Below are 11,403 nucleotides of genomic sequence, written 5' to 3' on the forward strand. Positions count from 1 at the left end.
ACACTGACAATACACATACACACACCCACACACAGAGAAGAGTACTAGTACTACTACTACTACTATTATGGCTACTTCTATTGCTACTAATAGTAGTACTACTACTGCTACTAGTACTACTACTATTATTGCTACTTCTATTGCTACTAATAGTAGTACTACTACTACTAGTACTGCTACTACGACTACTGCTACTAGTACTACTACTATTATTGCTACTTCTATTGCTACTAATAGTACTACTACTACTACTACTACTACTAGTGCTACTACTGCTACTACTACTACTACTATTATTTCTACTTCTATTGCTACTAATAGTAGTACTACTACTACGACTACTGCTACTACAGCTACTACTACTATTATTGCTATTTCTATTGCTACTAATAGTACTAGTACTACTACTACTACTACAGCTACTACTACTATGGAGGTTATAGAGGAGATGGAGGTTATAGAGGTGATGGAGGTGATGGAGGTTATAGAGGTGATGGAGGTTATATAGGTGATAGAGGTGATGGAGGTGATAGAGTTGATGGAGGTTATAGAGGTGATGGAGGTGATAGAGGTTATAGAGTTGATTGAGGTAGTGGAGGTGATAGTTGATAGAGGTTATAGAGGTGATGGAGGTGAAACAAACAAACACAGAATCCGTTTGTTGTTGTTTATTTTCTCTTTTATAAAACTCAACAGGAGAAACTTACAAATTAAATAAATACTCAAAAATGAATTAATTTCTATCGATGAGCTCATAAAGAGAGAGAGGAGGTTAATGCTAATGCTACAAGCTAATGCTAAGCTAATCAGACTCATCTAGACGTCGCAGCTGGAAACATGAGTACAAAAGTAAAAAGGCTTCAAGAAAATAGAAAAAAGTAAAGAGAGCTTTTATAAAACAAGAGAATGAAGAAACAGGAAATGATGTCATGTTTTTAGAAGCGGGGCTTAGGGGTGGGGCTTAGGGCAGTGAGTTTTACTTCCTGTAGTTTTTGCCCTTTAAAGTTGTTTTTATTTTAGTGTGATTATATTTTGAAGAGGCGCCCTTCTGCAGGATCACATGATGCTGCAGCACTTACACGGCTGCTTCTCCTTCTTCACCTCTTCCGCTGCTCCCTTCACCTCTTCCGCTGCTCCCTTCACCTCCTCCGCTCCTCCCTTCACCTCCTTCACTGCTCCCTTCACCTCCTCCGCTGCTCCCTTCACCTCCTTCGCTGCTCCCTTCGCTCCTCCCTTCACCTCCTTCGCTACTCCCTTCACCTTCTCCGGGGAGGCGGGTGGAGGTGAAGCCGGTGAGGTTCTCCCGTTGTGGATCAGCACCAGCTCGGCCTTCACGGTCCCCTTTAGACCCAGAACCTTCTTGGTCTGGTCCTCGTCCTCCACGCTCTGGTACCCCATGAACACCATGGTGACGGGGTTCTCCGCGCTGGCCTCGGCGAGGATCGGTTCTCCGCTCGGCTCTCCGCCTGGTTTGGTCTCCAGACCGGTGATCTCGTGACGTGCCTCCTCCTGGACCTCCGCTGTCGGGGGGGTGGTCACCGTGGCGTCAGTCTGTGACATCATTGAGGCCTCGTCGGCTTTGTGGAGGAGCTCCTCCACCTCAGAGAAGCTCAGTGGCTGGACTCCATCTTCACCGTTCATCTCGTGGACCACTGAGAGAGAGAGAGAGGGTCAGGGTCAGCGTCTAGATCAGGACACGGTCCGGGTCAGCGTCCAGATCAGGACACGGTCCGGGTCAGCGTCCAGACCAGGACACGGTCAGGGTCTAGACCAGGTCAGGGTCATAGCTGAAGAACCAATAGGAACAGACTGATGTCACTCTGTGATGTCACTCAATCTACAATGAAAGACCTTCAGATGGAGTCTTCCTCCTCATTCAGGTCTGAACCTGAAGCTTCACTGAGACATGAGGAGGAAGAGGTGTAGAGTGAGCATGCTCAGGTTTCACTCATTCTGATTGGACGTCTCTGGTGGTCTAGCTGCTGTCAGCAGGTCTTACTTTCCCCCTTATGATGATGGTCTAAGCTACTGTCAGCAGGTCTGTCTGTCCCCCTTATGATGATGGTCTAGCTGCTGTCAGCAGGTCTGTCTGTCCCCTTATGATGACATCACCTTTCCTCTCGTCCTCGTACACTTTCACTCCTTGGTGAGAAAAGTCAACAGGAAGTGAGGTGTTAGTGGACAAAACTCTGGTTTCTCCCGTCAGTCTGTCACGTTCCACTGTGATCTCCACTGAGTACATGGCTGAGGAGGAGGGGGGGGGGGGGGAGGAGGAGGGGGAGGAGGAAGAACAAGAGGAGGAGGAGGAAGAGGAGAGGGTGGAGGAAGAGAGAGAGGAGGAGGAAGAGGGAGAGGAGGAGGAGGGAGAAGAGGCAAAACATAAGGCAAAAGTAAAGGAGATTTAAAAACAATTAAGAACATTCATTGAAACATTAAAAACAGTCATTAAAACACTAGAAAGCAGTGTCAGAAATAAAATACAGTAGTCAAATGCAGAAATTGATTAATATCCTTGAATCTGGTTCAATTAAAGGCAGCAGCAAACAGAAAAGTCTTCAGTCTTGATTTAAAGGAGCTGAGGGTCTCAGCAGACCTGCAGCTTTCTGGACTTTGTTCCAGATATGTGGAGCAGAACAACTGAACGCTGCTTCTCCGTGTTTACATAGTAGTGTTGGGCTCTCACCATGTTCTCTTAAACAAAGGGATCTGAGTTGGGCCTGCAGGTAAGTCTGTAGCCTGATCTCAGTTGATAAAAACACTAAACCCCCCAAGAAACAATTTCACACCTATGTGTGAATTCTGAGTGACCAAAACTCAGCGCTGCTCTCATTGGACGAGGCCGGGGATGCTGAGGCGGGACTCCCGGTTTTACGACCGGATGCCAGCAAGTTGTTAAAACCACAGAGCCCACCTGAACACATCGCCCTTCCACGCGATTCAATTCACTTGCAAGGAGGCACAGAAACTTTGTTGCTTTTTAAAGAAAATCCGAGGTCAGTCTTAAATTCGCTGGACGAATAAAGAATGTTTTGTTTTTGTTTCGCATCCTGGAAAAAGAGAAGCGGACGACTTGCCTGCAGAAGGAAGAAAACGCATTCTTCAGAGAAAGAGGACAAAATTCTCTTTTCAATCAAGTCGACATTTGCCGGTGCTGAGTTCAATCAAGGAAGCTCCGCACTGAAGGACCACGGCGACCATTAAAGAGCCATCTCACAGTAAGAGGTTACTTGGTGTCTGGGCTTAGTTAGGTCATTGTGTGTTTATTATCTTGTTTGTTTTGCTTAAATTACTGGATTGTTATGACATGGTGTTGTGTATGCTCAATAATCGTCCGAGATTAACGACTGAGATCGTTAATGTTGTGTAGAAATGACTGTGTATTTCATACTGCTGCAACCGTGTTGAGATAGATCAGTCACCGCTAGTGGGGTCGGTAGTTTGCTGGGCGAGTCCAAGATCATCAGCCGGGTTTCTGTGATGAAATAACAATCTCCGTATTTCACCGCGGTGGTGAGGAGCTGCCTTGTTTTCGAGGATTTATTTTGTTTTGTTTGCTTTCTCTCTTCTTCTACTAACACACACATATAGCGTTAAGCTACATGTATATACTGGTTGAGCTAAATACCTCAGACTCGTGTAGATAACACAATCTCTATTGTCTCTCGGCATTTTAGTCTCTCGCCATTTTGTGGTCTTGCGAGACATGATCACGTGCGAAACTACCCCTCCATTTTGATAGTTCGATCTATCTTCAACGTGTAGTCCCATGTGACGTAGCCACGTTTTAGATTACATCTGCCATTGTCTGAGCTATTCTCTCGCCTCTACCCCCCCCCCCCCACACACACACACACACACACACACACAAAACTACATGCATGAACATACACACACACACTCTCACCACAGATAGTTTGTTGATTCTAGATAGCGTGCTCATAATTGTATAGTATTTGTTGTTAGTTTAGATATTATTTGACATGATCATTATTATCAGAACTTAATAAACTCTGTTAAACTTTAAAGAGCAGCTGTCTGTGATTACTTTGTGTGTATTGTGATAACAGCTGATATCAAACATAGTACTTTGACTATTGACATTGTGAGTGAATATTAATTATGAGACTTAGTTTATCGTTTGGTTATTGGTCCTTGTTCTCAGGGTGGAGCCCCGTTATTAATAATCTCACTGACATTAATGATTCTATTGATGTCAATAATTTAGTTTTTCATATTTGCTGCTATCCAAACACGCTCCAATTCGTTCCCAACAGTAGTGCTTGTGTACATAGTAGTACTTGTGTACTTGTGTACACAGTAGTAGTCCTTGTAGCTTCCAGTGTTTGAGGCTACTCTCAGTAAATAGGAACTGGTTTTAAAGCAGACTGGTTTCTACTGATCAACTACCAGAGACCTGATCCACTACCAGAGACCTGATCCACTACCAGAGACCTGATGTCAGAAACTTCTCCCTCTCACACCTCAAAGACAAAGACAAGCTGTTTCTGTGTGTCTGCATGAAGGGTGAAGGTCTGGTGGTGGATTTGGTGAAGAAAGGGGCACCAGATCAAACCTGGCTCTGGGCTCTGAACCAGATCACCTGAGTGGAGGCGGGACTTATGGAGGGCGTCCAATGACAGGTGTGACTCACCTCTCTTCATCTCGTCCGTCGCCTCTCTCTCTTTGTTCATTCCAGGGCTTTTGTGAACTTTCACCTCTGCAAGGGCTCATGGGAAAGAAAGCAGGCGGGGCCAGAGTAAAGGTCACCACAAGGTCATCACAAGGTCACCACAAGGTCATCACAAGGTCATCACAACACTGATTCCTCTTTGACTCACTGTAATCAGACGACTGTAATCTAACATAACTCGATACTATAATGTGACTAATGTAATCTAATTACAGGTCACAGTAGAGTCTCACCTTGAACTATCTGACCTGAGGCAGATCAGAGACACACAGTGAGGAAGAAGAGGAGGAAGAGGAGACAAAACAATGACACAAAAACACAGAAGAAGAAGAAGAGTTGTACCTTTATCTGATCCTGATGACACCTTCAGGGACAGAGACAGAGACGGTAAACTTCACAGTTAAAGTCGCTGCGTTCTGAAACTACTAAATAAAACAGCTCCACCTACAGGCTGCAACTCATTACAGCCACAAGAAGAACATTATTTCATGTTGAGTGTGTGTGTGTGTGTGTGTGTGTGTGTGTGTGTGTGTGTACTCACAGCTGTGTGTGTTACGCCTCCACCTTCCAGACTCAGCAGTTCGTCCTCTAACCTTCAGTTTAAGATATATATTAATATTCACTTTAACACAAACTGAATATTTAACTTTCATTTCATCAATTTTGTCTAAAATATTTAATTAAACAGAATAATTAATAATATCTAACATTTATATTAAAATAAATAACTGTGGTAATATACAGGGAGAGCGGATCGTCCTCTAACCACGAGGTTGGTGGCTGAGCTCAGGGTTTTACAGTAGACCTGATTAGACCACATTAATCAGACTATATCAGACCTGTTGATGGTCTCCTCCAGGCTCCTGGTCTTGGCCTCGTCCTGCTCCAGTTGTCTCCTCACTGCGTCCTGCTCCGGTCCAGCAGAGGGCGCTCCGTCCAGCAGCCAGCGCTCCCTCAGAGCCTTCGACTGAACAGGAAGTACAATGATTGAGAGAACCAGCTGTCAGTGTTCATGTTTCACAACATACAACATGGGGTACATCCCAAGTCTCTCAGGGTACATCCCAAGTCTCTTAATTGCATCCCCGTTTCCCTCACTTGGGTCCTTTCCTTGCGTCTTAGTCCCTCCCACCAGGGATGCATGGAGGAAACCATGCGAGGAGAGAGGAACGAGGAAATATGTTTTAAGAGACATGAGACGTCCTTTCCTCAGTTGCGTCACGTGAAGCAACGTCTGTTTCTGATGACGGTGCTGATGATCACAGCTGATCAGCTGTCAGTCGGCTTTAACAGCTGGAGAGACTTTAGATAAGTTTGTGTCTGTTCACATGATCACTGTACTTAATAACAGTAACTAATAATACTAATAACTCATAAAGACAGTGATCACCACTGTAGAGGTGTTTCTCTCTGTAGTCTGTTAACAAACTGTGTCCTGTGTTCTGTTTATAAGCACAGGATCCATTTCTACCGGCGGAATGCGATCGTCTTATTTATGAATTATTTGCGTCTGTATGTTTTGAAATTCAGATTGTGACGTCGATATTAAATAACCCAGAATATGATTATTGTTTCTCTTAAATGATAAAACTCATCAAACCCGACAATCAGGAATGAACAGCCTCACGTGACTGAATCAAATGATGATCAATGATGTAAAAAGTGTTTCATCTCTATATAGATATATATATAAAGTGTTTAGTCTCTCAGCTCTCTCTGACTTTAATTGTATTCATAATAAAAGTTATTGAGGGAAACATCAGATCATGAAAACACAAATCTTTCTAATAAATGTAGAAAGTTGTTTGTGGTTCTTTTGTTGTTCAGACTACAATGAACATTTATTTAAACCAGATGTTGAATCAGAAAACGAATCAAATATAAATAGAGTTTAATCTGTGATCCGTCTTCACTGTTTACATGTTGAAAAAAATCTCATCAGTCCAATCGGCTGGAGCGTCCAATCACATGACTGATGAACAATGAGGGGGCGTGTCGGCCGTTAAAACACTTCCTGGAAGTCTGTTCTCGTGGGTCCTCGGAGATCCTCAGAGCAGAAATAAGAGCTTTGGGACGGCTGTCAATATGGCGGCGCAGAACAACTTCCGGTTCGAGCGAGGACCGAGGAAATGACAAATAAGAGACTTGGGATGTCCCCCTGGAATGAGAAACTGACTCCAGACCAGCAGCGGCTGTGAGAGTCTGAGGCTGAAAGGAGTGGAAGTGTTTCTCTGGTTCCTGCTCTGGATCTACACCGTGAAACAAGATCACCAACGAGGGTTCACTGTTAGCCTCAGGCTACATCCACACTACTCCGTTTCCAGACAGTTCGTGGAAAGTTTTAGAAGTTTTATTTTTCAGACTTAGTTACAGCGCTGCAGGTCTTGTTCTATCTCTCTCTCTCTCACATATCAAATTTACTTTAAAATCAACACTTACACGTAACAGTTTGCTAGATTATGATCCATAAATGTCGTCAACACACGTCTCTCACTCGTTCCCTCTGTGTCGTTGTCTGTTCTCACTCGTAGCTCTGCTGGTGGCTGAAGTCTCTGTCCAACTGAATAGCATTTACTGCAAACCGCGACTTCAGACGTCCGCTCCGTAGGGCTGATAACGCCGCTGGACACGCTGCTCGTTAATCGCTCCATTAACAGCTGCTTCCTCCGTAATAATGCAGACTTTAACAGCACAACAGCTGCTGGTAAAGACAACAAGGTCAGCACCACCTGTAATCAGTTGTCCATGTTGAATTAACCTGGTAGTCGATCGGTAATCAATGTTGTCGTTTGTGATCTTCCGGGTAAGGGTCACGTGATAGACATGTGACGAATCAGGGAAGGACACGTCATGACTGCTAAGAACCAATCAAGTAGCGAACGTGGGTGTGGGCGTCATCGTTTCTAAACTTATCTGGTTTCGGCCGTCCACACGAAAACGCAACCCCGGAGTTTTCAAACTTATCCGTCCTCGGGAGCATTTTGAAACTTATCTGTTTACAGTGCTCTAAAACTCCTGCGTAGTGTGGACGCTCAGTGTAAACGTAGCAAAACATGCGAAAATGGAGTAATGTGGACATGGCAGTCCTCTCTGCTGCTGCAACCCCCTGTAGATTCCCCCCTCCTCTTCCACCCCCTTCCCCACAACACTCGGCTCCCCCCCACACTCCTCATACACTACACTCCATTACCAGTGCCCCCCCCCCCCCCCTCCAAAAACCTATGGCACACAGCCCCCAACTTGTCCCTCACAACTAACCAGATGAGAAAACAACTGAGAAGGATCAAGGTGAGAAAGGCCACAGGTCCAGATGGCATCAGCTCAAGGCATCAGTCCAGTGCAGACCAGCTGTGCGGGACAGTGGAGCACGTCTTCAACTTGAGCTTGATGCTGGGGAGAGGACCACAGCTGTGGAAAACATCCTGTGTGGTAAAAAAAGACCCCCCGGTGGCGCTAACATCCCACCTGATGAAGACGCTAGAGAGGCTGGTCCTTGTAAATCTCTGTCCCCTGGTGAGCTCATCTTTGGACCCACTACAGTTCGCTTTCCAATCTGTCATCTGGGTGTATGACGCTGTCATCTACCTGCTACACAGATGCCTTTCTCACCTGGAAAAGGCTGGAAGCACTGTGAGAGTCATGTTTTGTGATTTCTCCAGTGCCTTCAACACCATCCAGTCTTTGCTTCTGAAGGACAAGCTGGAGCAGACCGGGGTGGACCACCACCTCACTGCATGGATCTTGGACTACCTCACCAACCGTCCACAGTATGTGCGGATACGGGAGTGTGAGTCTGACCTGGTGTCCTGCAGCACGGGGGCCCCACAAGGAACCGTCCTACCTCCATTCTTCTTCACCATCTACACCTCGGGCTTTAAATACGACTCTGCTAACTGCCACCTGCAAAAGTTCTTTGATGACTCTGCAATCGTTGGCCTCATTTCTGCCGGTGATGACGGGGAATACAGGGAACTGAACCAGGACTTTATAGGATGATGCCAGTGGAACCGCCTCCAGATCAACTCTGGTAAAACCAAAGAGCTGTTGGTGGACTTCACTCTCCTCCGGTACCAGTGAACATCCAGGGAACGGACATTGAGATCGTGAGATCTTATAAGTACCTGGGTGTTCACTTGAACAATAAACTGGACTGGACTGACCACACACACACACTTTACAAAAAGGGTCAGAGCAGGTTCTATCTGCTGAGGAGACTCAGGTCTTTTGGAGTGCAGGGAGCTCTCCTGAGGACCTTCTTCGACTCTGTGGTGGCATCAGCCATCTTCTATGGAGTGGTCTGCTGGGGCAGCAGCATCTCGACAGCTGACAGGAACAGACTCAACAAACTCATCAAGAAGGCAGCACTGTGCTAGGGTGTCCACTGGATACGGTGGAGGTGGTGGGAGACAGGAGGATGATGGCTAAGCTATCATCCCTGATGAACAACACCTCCCACCCCATGCGGGACGCCCTGGCAGCTCCTTCAGCCACCGGCTGATTCACCCCCGGTGTGTGAAGGAGAGGTACTGCAGGTCCTTCCTTCCTGCTGCTGTCAGGCTGCACAACCAGTAGACCACCAAACACAAATAATCTGTGCAATGTAAATACAATGTACAAAACAGCAATTATTCTGTATATAGTCTGTATATATAATATTTTTAGTTTTTAGTTATAGTTATATTCTAGTTATTGTGGATTTTTACCATTTTACTTAGTTAGTATTCCTTACTGTTGACTACTTATTTACTTATTTATAATACTTGTTTTGATACATTGTTTTTACTATATCGCTTGTTTGCACTATACTGTGTGTATATATATATATTAGTGCAGGGCAAGTTAACGAGTTAACGCGTTAACACATTCATTAATTAACACCGACAATTATTTTATCGCGCGTTAACGCAGTTTTATTTTTTATTATTAAGCGGACATTTTTAACACAAGAACCGGCAGGGAGCGGTGAACAGCTGTTTGTGTGGCGTCTCTTCCTGTTTCCTTCACCTACATTCCCCTGGGTCCTAAGTCCCTCCATGTACAGCTTCTTATCACCCTCTATGTACCAACGTACATTTATAACAAATACCACACATATTACGGTAATCAGCGTTGCATATGTGTCTGACCAAAATACCAAAGAAAGCAAAAAATAAATGATTCATTTAAATTATTGTTTTAGAGTTTTTAAAGTGTTTTGTTTGTAATATGTATAATAAGCATCATTTAGTATCACTACTGAGAATTTAACAAACATAAAAACATGACGTAGATAGGTTTGCAGTTTTCAAGAAGTATATTTAAATATCATCTCTTACACATGAAGATAAAGTTGTGAACACCGGCTGAATATCTATGATCAGAATCATTATAACTGTGTTATAACTGCTGCTGTGTAAAGGGAATACTGCTGCTAACAAGAACCTGATGTGTTTAAAGGGTTTAAACCAAATGTTATTGACCTTTAGTTCATATAGCAGTACTTTAAAAATCAAAGTGCACAATACACTACTTTTGAATTCATTATTGAACTTTGTGCAACACAATGCGATTAATCTCTAAAAAATCATGCGATTAATCGCAATTACAAATTGTAATCGTTGCCCAGCACTAATATATATATATATATATATATATATACACACACACATATATACACACACACACACACACATACTGTTTATATATACACTCCACTATGCCGCAGTAATCCTGTAAATTTCCCCACTGTGGGACTAATAAAGGATTATCTTATTTTGTCTTATCTTTACCTTTTTAATCCTGATTTAAAGTTATTACCTCAGTATTTTATACTTTGTGTTTAATAGAATGTTGACTTGAATAATGTGAGAGTGAACATTTAAAGAGTGAAGAAGAAGAAGGTCTGACCTTCAGGTGCTGCAGTGATCTCCTGTCGTCCTCCAGCTGACGCTTCTTGTTCTCCATCTCTGTCATCCACTTCTTCTTCTCCTGATGCATGATGGGAAACAAAAGAACTCAGACCCGTCTGGCTTTGTAATTTAGCCCTCTCGGCTTGCCGTAGACTGATCCCATGATACATAAACCAAACTACTTAAAGGTTTTGATTAACAAGTTGTGTTTCACTCTGCAGGTACTTTTACAACCATCAGCCTCCATGAAAACAAAGACACAAATTATGTTTATTTACAGCGGAACGTCAGCACTACAGACACATTAAAACAGCAATGTTCACTTTAACTACCCTCACCTGTTACACATCAACTGACATGTTAACTACGCTCACATGTTACACATCAACTGACACATTAACTACTCCTCACATGTTACACATCAACTGACACTTTAACTACTCTCACCTGTTACACATCAACTGACACGTTGACTGCTCTTACCTGTTACACATCAACTGACACGTTGACTGCTCTTACCTGTTACACATCAACTGACACGTTGACTGCTCTTACCTGTTACACATCAACTGATGCGTTAACTAATCTCATCTGTTGCACATCAACTGACACGCTAACCACTCTCACCTGTTACACATCAACTGACGCTTTAACTACTCTCACATGTTACACATCAACTGACACGTTAACTACTCTCATCTGTTGCACATCAACTGATGCGTTAACTGTACTTATGTTTTTAAAGTACATTGTAGTAGTTTTACCAAATACGTACACACAGTAGGTGTACTACTACCACAGTACTAACAAATATTACTACAGTAC

The 11,403-nt window shown here is 43.8% G+C and overlaps 1 protein-coding gene across 3 annotated transcripts in view; it reads right to left on the minus strand.

The window, feature by feature from the left end:
- Positions 1 to 653: 653 nt before the first annotated feature.
- The window catches only part of palm1a (paralemmin 1a), a 13,341-nt gene continuing 2,591 nt past the window's right edge, over positions 654 to 11,403 (minus strand). For 2 of the 3 annotated variants that reach the window (XM_076079074.1, XM_076079075.1), the window contains 7 exons: positions 10,577 to 10,657; positions 5,530 to 5,657; positions 5,232 to 5,283; positions 5,033 to 5,054; positions 4,652 to 4,726; positions 2,113 to 2,244; positions 654 to 1,652 (listed from right to left, as the gene is read on the minus strand). In XM_076079074.1, the coding sequence (XP_075935189.1) occupies positions 1,057 to 1,652; positions 2,113 to 2,244; positions 4,652 to 4,726; positions 5,033 to 5,054; positions 5,232 to 5,283; positions 5,530 to 5,657; positions 10,577 to 10,657 (1,086 nt within the window). In that variant the 3' untranslated portion in view covers positions 654 to 1,056. Of the gene's footprint in view, positions 1,653 to 2,112; positions 2,245 to 4,651; positions 4,727 to 5,032; positions 5,055 to 5,231; positions 5,284 to 5,529; positions 5,658 to 7,215; positions 7,804 to 10,576; positions 10,658 to 11,403 lie in introns of those variants that run through there. The other variant, XM_076079076.1, reaches the window with a different exon arrangement.

This window comes from Anarhichas minor, unplaced genomic scaffold (assembly GCF_050575085.1).
Source record: "Anarhichas minor isolate MPS153535 unplaced genomic scaffold, ASM5057508v1 ptg000070l, whole genome shotgun sequence".
Classification (NCBI taxonomy): domain Eukaryota; kingdom Metazoa; phylum Chordata; class Actinopteri; order Perciformes; family Anarhichadidae; genus Anarhichas; species Anarhichas minor.